The sequence below is a fragment of the Ammospiza nelsoni genome, chromosome 4 (assembly GCF_027579445.1).
Source record: "Ammospiza nelsoni isolate bAmmNel1 chromosome 4, bAmmNel1.pri, whole genome shotgun sequence".
Taxonomy (NCBI): Eukaryota; Metazoa; Chordata; class Aves; order Passeriformes; family Passerellidae; genus Ammospiza; species Ammospiza nelsoni.
In genome coordinates, this window is record NC_080636.1 from 52,237,505 (window position 1) to 52,251,037 (window position 13,533).

Below are 13,533 nucleotides of genomic sequence, written 5' to 3' on the forward strand. Positions count from 1 at the left end.
GCTGCAGCGTGACAGGCAACAAAAAATGCACACAGGTTTTTCTACTAAGTGGTGTGATTTCACAGTGCTGAAGTGAACACTGAACAGCAAACAGTGGTTTCACCAGTGTTGAAGTTTCTCCACAAAGCAGTCCCCTGGTGTTATGTATGTGCTGCTGCTTGTGAGGTTGAGCACCCCTGATAACATGAAGATAGAATTATTCCACTTCGATATCAAATCACAGAAAAACGTTTATGTTGGAAAATACCTCTAAGATCATTGAGTCCAGCCACTAATGCAGCACTGCCGTGTTCAGCACCATGTCCCCTAGCCCCACAGCCTCACACCTTTTGAACACTTCCAGAGATGGTGATTCCACCACTTGCCTGTTCCCATGTATGACCACCATTTCAGCAAAGGAATTTATATCCAGTTTAAACCTCCCCGGGTGTAACTTGAGGCCGTTTCCTCTCCTCCTGTCACTTATTACCTGGGAGATGAGACCAACTCCCACCTGGCCACAAGGTCCTTTCAGGGAGTTGCAGAAAGTGAGATTCTTTACATTCAGAGCTGAACTCTGTGAATGCTTTGACAACAGTGCAGGAAAAAAGTAAGGTCCTGTGGAATGGGCAGACCACTGCTTTCCCCCACTGCCCTTACAAACTCTTACAGGCTTGGTTCTGTTCTTTATGCAGTTGATGCAACTTATTTTATATTAGGTATATTTTATTTATTTATTTTATTTTCTATTAGGTGTACTTCCTTGTTACTGTACCTGTCACAGACAAGCTCTGCAATTTAGAGGAACTGTGTTTTGCAGGCATAAGAAGTCAGGGGTGGCTTTGGATTTTGTTTTGCATTAGGATGGGAACTTCCACTCCCAAAAATACAGCTGTATTGTTAGAAGCATTGAACTTGGCATGAACACTGTTCTTTTGTTGTTGCTTTTTTTCTGTTTCTTTTAAGTGTATTAGGCCTCTTTCTGCTTTATTCAGACAGAATCACTTCTGTACAGCTGCCTGGAAGTGGTATTTTTTATGTTTTTTTTTTTAAACACCACTATCCAGGCAAAGAAAAATGCTGTAAAACCAATGAAGTTTTTTTTCTATTTCTTTTGTAATTCTTGTACTGCATCTAGCACACTGCATTAAAATTTGCTCTGGCCTTTTGCCTCCATCACAAAAGGCAGGAAGGCATTGCAGGAAAAGCAAAATCACCTCTTCAGTACACCAGGAGCCTTCAGCTAGTACCTAAAGTTCTCATTATCCATGGCCAGCTAAGATGCACATTATTTCTTTCGAAGCTCAAACAGAGCTTCTCTCCTGGTATTTGCACTGTGAAGTGTTTAGAAATTAATTAATGGCCCTCTGCTAGCTTTTGCCAAAGTGGAAACAGAAAAGGAGTGCCTTTTATTTCCAGATCATGTCACCCGTGGCTGGTGAGATGCCTGACCCACTGCCATGGTGTTGCCAGGCTCCCTAGCAGCCAGACCGGCTGGCACAGGCACTGCAGCTGTTCACACAGCACAGCTCCTGCAGCACTTGCTTGGGAACAGAGGGAGGGAAAACCCTGACCTGCCCCATCAACACCTTTATATTTACCAGGAAATACTAATAGCAGAACCCAGGCAGAGTTTGCCTTGGCTGACCCTCCTCTGACAAGTCTTCTCCCTGGGAAAGGGGAGTGTGAGAGCTCCCGTGTGCCACTGTACAAAACAGGCTTCTAAGGCAAAGATCCAGCCCCACCCTGCAGGTTTCCAATGCCTTGGCAACCTCTCCCTTTATCCTTGCAGGAGATCCCTTACCTCTATAGGGCTAATCCTGGACAAAGAGCTGGTGTTGCTTTGATACACCCTTCTACAAAGTGCAACACACAGGCAAGGGCTGATGTTGGTACAGAACTTTCTGTTTCACTGAGCAGTGTTTCAGTTTGGGACATTTGACCTTTCTGTTGCTGGAAAAAAGCATTTGTTATCTCACCATCCTGTGGAGGAATACTTGGGAAAGGACATGTGGGAGAAAGGCAATGATAGTGGAGAAGAAACTTCCAGAGGATGTTGTTTAGTTCTGCAAAAACACACTAATAAAAGCTGATGCTTAGAGACAGGGTATTTGAAAATTTTTTAAGAAACTGCATCAAATTACAGCAGAGAGCATCTTAGTGAAGATTTGGAATAGAACACCTTGGGAATGAAGGGAGGAGATGTACATATATCTGCCAACAGATCCAAACAGGCAGGTTTTAGCCAGGAGGCAGCTCAGCCTTTATCTCTTTTGCACTTAAAAATTATTAATTTCTGTGCATTAATCATAAAATGCTCATGCAACTAACATGCTTAGTAGCCTTTACCTCTTTTGCACTTGAAAAATTATTTCCTTGTGTTAATCAAAAGTTTTTAATGAATTTAATATCCTCAGATTACAGCCTGGAACCTAAATCTTTCTGTTTTACAGGCAATGAACCTAAAATACAGCTATGTCTTACCTGTGTGAAATGAAATTAAGATGAATTTGGAAAACTCACAAAGAAAATATGAAGTGATTTTCAAGTTCTGGACATGAAGACTGTTTTGAAACTTTAATTTACACTCTATTTAGTGACACCTTTTTCCTCTTCTCATTTTAAGACAAACACTTGTGACAAGCAGTCATCAGACAAAGGACACCAGAAGGTACAAACACATGACAAAATGTGAGCTCTTCCCAATTATGAGCTACTTAAAGATGCTTCAGTGTGTTAAAAACAGATTAATAACTTTTGCCACGACCTCACTAAAGTAACACTACTGAAACTGATCCATACTAGTTACAAGACTTTTTAATTACTAGTAAATGGCTAATAAACAAAGTTCAACTTCAAGTTGGATGCATCAAAATTCTCCCTCTACAAAATGCAGCTATGTTACAAAACTGATCAGAAGCTTATGGTTTTTCATTATTAAACTCTTTTCTTCAACTTAATACTTTCTCCACCCCACAAATACAAACCCTATTTAAGAACAACTTCTGTGCAAGGACCACTTAGTTAGCCTGCACTTGCTATTTTTACTGTTTCTAGGCGTTCCCCTAGAAAGAGGTTTTTCCTGTAAGACTACAAATAAGACTGGTGGCATAAGTCAAAACAAGCGGAATTAAAATAAACGTCAACAGTTTGCATTGACAGATGAACTTGTAGCCCACAGTCAACCACTCCTCACACACATTTGGCAACAGCTCTGGGCTTCTCTGTTTTTGTTTTCAGTCCTTAGAGTGTGTTCAAATCACTCTTGACAAACAAGCTTAGCTCACTCTGTGCAGGCAACTTTGCAGAAGCCTGTCCTTTTCACATGGAAAGCACCTGCTGCAGCAATCACAGTAAGAGCAGAAAATCTTCTTAAATACTTCTCTACTGACTCCTTACTGTGGACCTCACACATTTAGAGTCCTGACAGTTTCTAGACATCCCAGAAGGAAAACAGTCATTGCAACTCTTCCATGAAGCAAGCTCCAACTCAAACTCAAAATTACCTTTGTAATAAATCAGACCATCAAACATACATACATTTGTACAGACAAATTTATTTACATCCGGAAATAATTTTGCATTTTTACCCGTGCTGTCACTAAGAGACACCTGTTTCATATAAAATCTTGGGTTCACAGTCTCCAGAGCTTGACAGAAGTTTGCTGCTACTACACAGGACCAGCAGAGCTTTTTGGAGCTCACTTTTTGGAGCTTCTACGCAGATTGAAGTTATTCCCAGATAACCAAAACTTCCAATTTTATTATCAAATTATCAAAATTGCATGATTTCAGAAATAAGAATGTTTCCACCAGCTTTTATAAATAAACAATATAAAGCAGCTATATTTATATTACAAGTGTTTTCCTTCTTACAGTATCTACACTTCAGTTAGACTAAAATATCAGTATAGTGATTTCAACTATCTGTTTTCTGAAGGCTTTTTGCATTTAAGCCTTTTCATTTCCACAGATTTCCAAGCACAATCCCTATGAAGAGCAGAATTCCTACAGTACGATTTGAAGCAAATTTTTTCCAACAGTCTTCAGGCTTGTCTATGTCCAAAGTGTAAATCTGCAAAAGTACAGTATAACATTAAAGGATTACTATTATTCTACAGATTCATAAATATCTTACACATCACAAAATTATCTGCAACTTCAAAAAATTATTCTTAAGCTCTAAAGTCTACCCTTAACTACACAAGAAACAGGAATACTCGATGTTTAATTTTTTTTTTGCATGACTGGCATCTGTGTTTGACAGATTTTTTTCAACATACAGCAGAAAAGTCAAGGATCTCATAAGAACATGATTCCCAGACCATCTCAATGGAAGCCCAGTTACTGGTGTGTCTGGATTGACACTTAAAAGTACAAAAATATCTGGGTATGTAAATAAGTTTTGAGATTTTCCTCATTAGGTTGCCACCTAATTCTTCAATGTAACTTTAAATAAAAATGAATGCACTTTTCCATCTCTGCTACAAGGTGTTGTGCTATGTTTCAGCAGAGACAAGGCACTGGAGAGCCAGCAGTGAACCAGAGCAAGTGCCAGAGCCTGCCTTGCCACACAGGGCTGGTTTCAGTCCAGTTGCTCTTAGCCAAGTCCATGCAATTCCCTTCCAAACAAGGACCAGGACACCTGCAATAGCAGCCAGAAGGCCTGGCTTACCCACATGGCAGCTCTCTGCTGTGCGTCACAAATAAAAGTGGGGAAAAAAAAAACAACAACAAAAAAATCCCAACTCACAAGGTACAGCAAGAGCAAATTTACTGAAAAAATATTCCCAAAATCAAAATTTGGTGCAGAAGTCTTGAGCACAATAACAAGAGGAAATGTTGAGCAAAATGACTGAAAGGATAAACAGAGAAGGAGCCCTAAAAACCTCAAACTTTGCACTTCAGCCTTTGAAAAAGTTAAAATAGAAAGAAGTATTTGACTGAAAGAAGTGAAACCTTTGCCAGGAGATCTGCTTCATTTGTGGCTGTAGAGAGAAAACAGGGCTGGGTCCTGGTCAAATAATAAAAAAAACTCTTCACAAGCTTCTCAAATATGATGTGATCCACGCCCTTAAGAACCTGTCAGCTCCTCAGACACTAGGAACTTGAAACACTGAACTGGCAAATTAAACTAAACAGCAGCTAAGCTATTCTTTCAGAAACACATGGAAAGTAGATGTTATTTTTCTACTGGCACACCTCTTGAGAGTGATACAATTTGATATCATCATGACCAAATTTTTCTGCCTCAGGCAGAAAAAATTCAGTGAATCGAGGAAATCTTGGAAATCCTGATCCTCAAGCATCTTACTCAGCTTTCTAAACTCAGTTAAAGACACAATCAGAAATCTTGAACAAGAAGATAAGCATAAAAATATTTAAGCAGGACTATACTAAAATAATTCCTCAAAAAGAAGCTACTCTGTGGTACACAGAACAGTTCTGCTCTTTTGACTTTGGCAGTCCACACAATTGTGAATCTCCCATCATTTATACTCATTAGTCTGCATCCTCACTTACAAAGATCCTTAAAAGTGGTTCTCATTTAGGACAAAACAACAGCACAAAGGCTCTCTGACAATTCAAACTGTAAATGATCATGCAGAGGACATAGGATTCTTTTCCTCATACATTTCCAAGCACAGTCACTATGAAAACAGTGGCTGAGTGCCAGACTACATCACCACAAGGATTCTCTTACCCACTGATATGTTTAATATCCATTACCTGCATGAGCTCCACCCACTAAAATGCAACATTATGATCAATGTGCTTTATAAAAAGTTCCACATCACCATTCCAAATTTAACTTCTCAGACTAGTAATGGTTTTACTACTTGCAATACACAATACTCTGCCATCACTTACCTATCAAAACCAGCAATTAATTTTTGAATAGACTGACTTGTCACCTACTACAACACTGTGTAACACAGTTGTTAGGATTCAGAAATAACAAGATAACAAGATTCTATCTGCATCCTTTACTGACAAAGCTAATTTCTTTCTTTCTGTTATTCATAAAAATTTCTAAATGAATGCAACTACAAGACTGAATTGGATTGTTCTCTGCTTTTAAGAGAACTCTTTAGAACTGTCAATTAACATAAAATTATAATGCTAACATCTGCTATTACGTGTGCCAGACACTGCAAGAACTGAATCAGAGCAGTCAACATCACAGTATTTTGCAGCACATTGAGGTGGATCTAGCAGCAGCTGCTGCTGGCAGTGAGAAGAAAACCCTTTCCTTGAGATCACAGCTTAATGTGTGGTGCTTCTCTTGGTTACAAACAAACTGAAACTCAGTGCTCCACTGTTTGTGGTCAGGACTGAAGGTCTCCTCAATCAAAAGGTCTGCAAAAGGTACTTCAGAAGACCAAGCTTATTGTCAGAAGACTTTAGTTCTCTTTACAGGAACTGCTTTTCATGGGTAGCTCATTAATTGATGGGAGTTGAAAAGCCCTCTGACTTGTTAGTAAGAACTTCCTCATGGAAAAAGTATGAATAAATCCATCAAACCTGGTGTGCCAGGTGAGCCCCTACGGCAGCCACAGCCGAGTAATACGGGAGGGTTTGGTTGCAATTCACCCCTGTCACACACAAACTCAGGAGCATTGCCAGGCTGAAGCCACTGAGCCACTGCTTTGTGTCTTTCTTGAAATGCAGTGCAGTTGACTTCACACCAATCATGATGTCATCCCTCTTATCCTGGAATGAAAAGATGAATTACCACAAAATCCATAATCCAATGCCACTTCATAAGAAAAATAAAAATGAAGGACTTGCTTACATTTTCTATGCTTCTTACTAGGAGCCCAATTTAAGGGCAGTTGTAGGTCCCCACACTAAAATTTAAACTAGAAGGCTGGCCTTAGAGCTGTTTAGCAGCCAGGAGTTAATACCAATGTCAAAAATATTTCCACAACACAAAAGCATAAGAGCACAAAGGGTATTGTACTTCCATCTTTCCACCTGACTTGTAAAACCTTGGCAAACAGCAATAAAAATTTGAAGGGCTGGGACTTCTTTGGGGCTGCTTCAGCTCAGCTGCAGGTGAAGAACTGCAAGAGGTTAGTTCTGCTGTTTGACAACAAATTTGTAAACAAAACACACAAACTTGTGTGTTTAAACACGGGTATCTGGAAGGTTTCACTGTCACCCTACCTGATGTGCATAAATGGTGTCGTACACCAGTGTCCACATGACTCCAGCAAAGTACAAGGGCAAACACACAGACCACTCACATGACCCTTTGATGGCAGACCAGCCAAGAAGGGCTCCCCAATTAAATGTAAATCCTAAAAACATTAAGAGAATTTTAAAAAATGGAAGTTACAAGAATGCCAGCAGCAATTAAATACAATTTATCTGAGAGTGTATCATATCAGCAGCCTTTTGTATAATACCAACATCTCTATTTTTCTACCACTTATCTTCAGGCAGGTAATAAATATAAATAATTTGACATTTAATACTCTGGACATGCAAGAAAAATTACATATGCCACACATTTTTCCCTAATTTGAGTATGACTTCATTAGTGTAGGGAAACATTTGCACAGAACTATTCTAGAATACTCTAACAACAGGTCTGAAGGTGAAATGCTCAGGTGTCAGTGTAACAAAACATGTCAGGATAACTGGCTGCAAAACAGTACACAGCAGCCAACTATGGTACTTCTAGCCTGAAAATGACAATTTTTGGTCAAAATCGAAGCTGAAGACAGCTGGAATGTGAGAGCCAATATGCACAGGTATATTTTAGTAGCTCAACCCAAAAGACAAGCACCATCAGTATCTGTTCAGGAGTAATTTTAGAAGCTGAAGACTGAAATGCTGTACAGACAAATCTGTATTTAAGAAGGGTTTTGAAATAACTGCAAAACTACAGCTCACTCTCAAATGACAAAATGTTTATTTCCACCCTACTCGCCTACCTCCTATCACTGCATCAAAACAAGGAACTAATTTCTAATAACAAAAAAAAATCCAACCCCAAAACCACACATCAATGCCAGGGGCTGTCACAAATTAAGAAGCTTGTGGCACAACAGAGCTTTGTCTGTAAGGTATTTCTATTTTGATATAAAGTTATAAAAAGTCAGATTGCTAAAGCTCAAGTACAAACTTGTAAAACACCCCAAAAACTACATCTGAAATTAAAAAAAGAGAAAAAATCTTTCCATCTCACCTAAAACCAGCTGTGGCCAGTATGTTATTCTCTTCATCAGAGGGTAGGTGATCACAAGGAATAAAGAGGATGCTCCCAGAATGATACTGTAAAAAGTACCAAGAGAATTATTGTTTGCCAGGCTAAAGATCAGTAGATGTAGTGCAACACTGCAGGAGCTGTACATGGTACTGATCTAATTCTTTCCTTTCAATTACAATTCGATGACTAATAACATCCTCCCTCTGACCCCAACACCTTTTCTACTCAAAATCTCTGTGCTTAACTCAGGACCAAGAAGCAGACTTTAAAAACCAAAAGATAACTCATACATCACCTGTAGTAATTCAGACACAGAAGCACACACAGTGCCAGGCTGAGCTGTCCCCCGAGAAAAACCAAGGACTGGAAAGTGGAGATATCTCCAGCTGCCAGGGGTCTGCTTGCTGTCCTTGCAACCTAAAAATGGAAATAATATTACCACTAGGTACATCTGTAACTGATGGACAATTTACAATGTTTTTTTCCTATTTTCTGAAGCGAAATGAAAAAGTCCTAATTCTGTTGTTTGCTTTTGTTTCTCTCTAATGGCATTTTCAGAATCCAGTCCCATTGATGTGGAGTTAACAGCTGCAAAAAGACATTTAATCCCAACTGGGATACAGTGGAATTTAGAAATTCTGTATGGAGCAAGAAATCATACAAGCTAAACTGAAGAAAGAAACAAGTGTCAGAAAAAAGTTAAACTAAATGAATGGTGAATACTTGCCAAAGATTACCAACACCAAAAGAACACCAAATGACTGAATTTCACCTCAACATGAGCAAGAACTTCTCTACACTGAGCGTGGCAGAGCCCTGGAACAGGCTGCCCAGGGAAATTGTGGAGGGTCCCTCTCTGGAGACATTCCAAACCCCACCTGAACATGTTCCTGTGTCACCTGCTCCAGGTGACCCTGCCTTGCCAGGTTGGACTGGATGATCTCCAGAGGTGCCTTTCAACCTAACAATTCCATGAAATTGTGCATTTTGATGAAAATGGTGTCAAGTCTATTCAATGAGGTTCAAAAGCCAACTTTTACAGAATATTCTGTACATAAAAAGTATCTTACCTATGCTTGAATAATGTGAATTTAAATAAACCCTTTTAGCTTGTTCTCCCCTCTGCCATCAGGCTATGCTAATATCAAATACTGCTTCTGGAGCAGTAAACATGCACTTAACACAGCTGTGACCAATTCCACTGCACAGTGCAACCAAACATGGGATGCTTCACTTAAAGAAAATATGTCCCAAATAATCAGTAACACAAAATCTAAACCCCAAACCACCATTATTACAGGGCTTGCAAGGGTTTTTCAGGATGAAGAGGAGACGAGAATGTTGACCTCATGTTTAGAAGGCTTGATTTATTATTTTATGATATATATTACATTATGACTACACTAAAAGAATAGAGAAAGGTTCTCAGAAGCTTGCTATGCTAAGAATAGAAAAGGAAAGAATCAACAAAGTTCTGTGTCTAGGCAGAAAGCAAGAACAGCTCTGCCGTGAGTGGTCAGTAAATCAAAACATTCACAGGAGACCAATCACGGATCTACTTGTTGCATTCCACAGCAGCAGATAACCATTGTTTACATTTTGTTGCTGAGGCCACAGCTTCTCAGAAAGAGGAAAAATCCTAAAAAAAAGATTTTTCACAAAAGATGTCTGTGACACACCATCACCTACACCAACCAACTCCTGCTGCTGGCCTGGCCTTTATAGCACCTGTGCTGAAGGAAGCCTTTTAAGGTACCCCAGAAAAAGCTGCGAAGGCAATTTTTAAAACTTTCTATCTGACCACATCACATAATGCACAAATTAAACCATTATATTGAAATTCGTTTCTTACTTATCACATCCTCACATCAAATCTGTTTAGCATATGTAGTTGTTAACACCTTCCAAACCCTAAACCATCCAAAGCTTCCATAAACCCCATTCTGATTCCCTGCCTTCCCAACAGCACAAACACAAGTGCCATACTAAGAACTCCACATACTGGATTGGCTCATTAGTCTGTGTCTTGTAGGGCCAAAACTCAAAACTCCAAAACCACAGGAACAATACAGGAAAAAAAAAAAAAAAACAGGAGGAGTAAACAGCATCATCAGGATGTTCCCCTCCAAGCTGGAACCTGTGCACGTTTTAGAATCTCACACTGGGCACTGCCTTTTACTTATTTCCCTCTTCTGAACAAATGGGAGATGATAAATTGAAAACATACAACATAATAGAAGGAGATTAGCTCAGGGCTGGGCATGATACTGTGAACAGCCAAAATTAACAATACAACAATAAAAGGAAATCCTGCTCCTAAAATTAGGGGTGGGGGAAGTAATTCTTGGATAGATTGTCACTAGCAAGTGTAGCAAAAAAGTGTTACTTGATTTGTTCTGTGGTGCAAAACAAGGTTGAAAAATAAACTTGTTCAAGTACTGCCTAAAGCAAACAACAGCATGTATTTTATCTTACACAGAGGTGAGTGAGTATTCTAGAAGACTTACTACAGTCCTAGACAAAGAAAAAAATACTTTCTACTGGTTTTGGAGGAAATGTAAACAAATTAATTGCATGCATCTCAGACAGAAACATGGAGAAATTCCAGAAGCTGGAGCCTGCACTCATCAAGGAATCACTAGTGATGTTAACATATTTCAGTGCCTTCAGAACCCTTGGTGCATGGCTGAGAAAAAACAGCATGTGTTAAGTGGAGTTTCTCTCCCTGGAGACATTCAAAATCCATTTGGATGTGCTCCTGTGTAACCTGCGGTAGATGAGCTGGCCTTGGCAAGGGGATTGAGCTAGATCATCTCCCGAGATCCCTTCTAACCCTAAAAATTCTGTTGATTCTGTGACATGGAGATGAATGGGTGCATGCTCAGTTCTCTGAATCACAGAAGGGCTTGGGTTGGACGGGGACCTTAAAGATCACCTCATTCCAACCCTCGTGTTGTGGGCATAGACACTTTTTACTAGACCAGGTTACTTACACCCCATCTAACTTGGCCTTGAACACTTTCAGCGATGGGCCACCTAAAACTTCTCCGGGCAACCTACTCCAATGCCTCACCATCCTCAGAGTGAAGAACTTATTCCTAATATCTAATCTAAACCTACTATTTCAATTTGAAGCCACGCCCGCTTGTCGTGTCACTGCACACTGTGAGCGGCCTGGCCCCGCGTTTCGCTACCTGTCTGTCATAGTCGCGGTCCCACATGTCATTGATGGTGCAGCCGGCCCCTCGCATGAGCACGGCTCCCACGCCGAACAGCGACAGCATGTGCCAGTCCGGCAGGCAGCCGGGCGCGGCCGCCAGCCCGATGCTCCAGGTGCACGGCAGGTAGAGCAGCCACGTCCCTGCGGGGAGACAAAACCCGCGGGCGGGCTCAGCGGGGAGCGGGAGGCCACGGGCGGCCCCGGCCCTCCCCGCCGCGCTCACCGGCGGGCTGGTGCAGCCGCATGAGCCGCAAGTACGGCTGCAGCGGGGCCGGCGCGGCGCGCACCAGCTCGGCCGCCGAGAAGCTGCGCGGCCCCGGGGGCGCGGCGAGGCGGCGGAGCAGCAGCGGCGGGGCGGCGGCGAGGGGCAGGCGGGCGGCGCGGAGCCCGAGTGTGTCCCGGAGCCCGGAGACACCCCGGCACCACCGCGCCAGCAGCGCCGCCGCCATCTTAGCGCCGCCCCGCTGCCGGCGGGACGGAGTCTCGCGGCGCTGCGCATGCGCGGCGACCCCGGGCACACCGCGCCGGGGCTGAGGCGGGGCGGGGTTAGTGCGTTCTCCGGGAAATCCTCGTCCTCGAAACTTATTAACGTGATCGTTCTTAACATTCGTGTCATCTCCAAGACCTTTCCTCACCGTAGGTAATTAAAAAAGAAAAAAAATCACATTTCCCATGTGGCCTTTGTGTATCTTCTCCTCGTTCACTCAGTTCTCCCACCGTCTGTGTGAGGGACTGAAATGCTGGGGGTTAATGACTCCCACACCCAGCGGGTTCCGAAAGCAGCGCGCCCTTGGCGGAGGCCGGGTTTGCGCTCCCCGAGCCGGACGGGAGGAGGAGAGGGCTTGGGATGTGTGTTGGGAAATCTCAGACCAGCACAGGAACAGCCCGGGTGCCCGTAACAAGCCCACCTTCGCTTAGCAACAGGGGAGGTACCTGAGCATTCCCACCTGAACTAGATTGTGTATTATCCCATTGAACTTCATGTTTCAGGGGCTTCCCCCACCCCTGATGGATCAAGACTGCGATCATCGCATATGAAAATTCAATGCATCGATTAAGTCTTGTTGCTGGGTCCACAGGTGGTGTTATCTGTGCAGAAAAATTCACAGCACTGGAGGTTTATGTCCAAAAAGGAGACAGAGAAGTCCTCTGACTTTATTCCAAAAAAAGGGAGAGGCCATGGGCATTCCCGTGGCATCTCTCAAGTTTTTGGAGGAAGTAGCTTTCTTTTAATCCTATTTTCCCGGCCGCATGACCCTCTTCCTTTCCCCATTGACTGAGGTACTTGGGAGGTACCGGCTGCCCGAATCACCTCATACATATCCCCTTCTAATATACACACACACCCACACACACACATACCCACCCCCGCCTTTTCTTTGTATCTCCAAGTCCAGGATTTTAATACAGCCTTAGATGAGAAAGTCTCTGTCTGAAATTTATGGTTACTCCCGTTGCTTCTTTCACCTATCAGCATCTAGCTTTTCCTACAGGCATGCTCACAGTTTGTTTGTAAAGACACATTCTTCTCATTCCCTTCATATCTTCCCACTGTCTGTCTTGTCCTTTCTTTTCTTTATATATTTTCTTAAATTCTATCTTTATATTTTCTATGGTTATATTTCTATAGATAATATCTGAAACGGCTGCATACCTCCTTTCCATAGTTCTAAACTAAACCTGCTATATATAAACACTGGTCATTCATGTGTCATTTCACTCTTCTCTACCCCATTAACAAGAACCTCACCTGTTACCTCACCTTCAGGGTCATAACACCAACTTATGAGTTATTGCACAAACCAGAGAGCAGAGAACCATAAAACCTTTGCTTTTCATGGCATGGTTTCAGTGTGTGTGTCCTCAGATCTGCTGCTAAAAGATTCCTTGGGGAGTTCATTGTCCCTCTAGAGTATAAATTCTTTTGCATTACACACTTCCTTCAGCTTGAATGACTCACACACTGGTAGAAAACAATGGAAACCATTTTGAACTTTGATTTCCCAAGATGCTGACTAGCAGGAAGAAGTGAAATATGAATGCAATGGAGAAGTGACTTTAATGTTTTGCCAACGTTTTGCCATTGTTTTATTGTTTTAATGAGCAGTACTCCACA

General features: G+C 41.9%; 1 protein-coding gene across 1 annotated transcript; it reads right to left on the reverse strand.

Annotated features, from left to right (window-relative positions):
• Window positions 1–3,516: 3,516 nt before the first annotated feature.
• Window positions 3,517–11,866, reverse strand: COQ2 (coenzyme Q2, polyprenyltransferase). Its single transcript, XM_059470252.1, has 7 exons — window positions 11,641–11,866; window positions 11,392–11,558; window positions 8,493–8,614; window positions 8,177–8,262; window positions 7,150–7,283; window positions 6,505–6,693; window positions 3,517–4,054 (listed from the first exon to the last, which is right to left on the reverse strand). Exons 1-7 carry the CDS (start codon window positions 11,864–11,866, stop codon window positions 3,941–3,943), a joined length of 1,038 nt encoding a protein of 345 aa, XP_059326235.1. The 3' UTR covers window positions 3,517–3,940.
• Between the last annotated feature and the right edge of the window lie 1,667 nt (window positions 11,867–13,533).

Excerpts from the sequence above, each read along its gene's own strand:
- COQ2 (XM_059470252.1), bottom strand. The coding sequence starts at position 11,866 with ATGGCGGCGGCGCTGCTGGCGCGGTGGTGCCGGGGTGTCTCCGGGCTC. Across the intron at positions 11,559-11,640 it reads GCGGCTGCACCAGCCCGCCG|GGACGTGGCTGCTCTACCTG; the intron begins GTGAGCGCGGCG and ends GTCTCCCCGCAG. Across the intron at positions 4,055-6,504 it reads GGGCTCACCTGGCACACCAG|ATTTACACTTTGGACATAGA; the intron begins GTTTGATGGATT and ends GTACTTTTGCAG.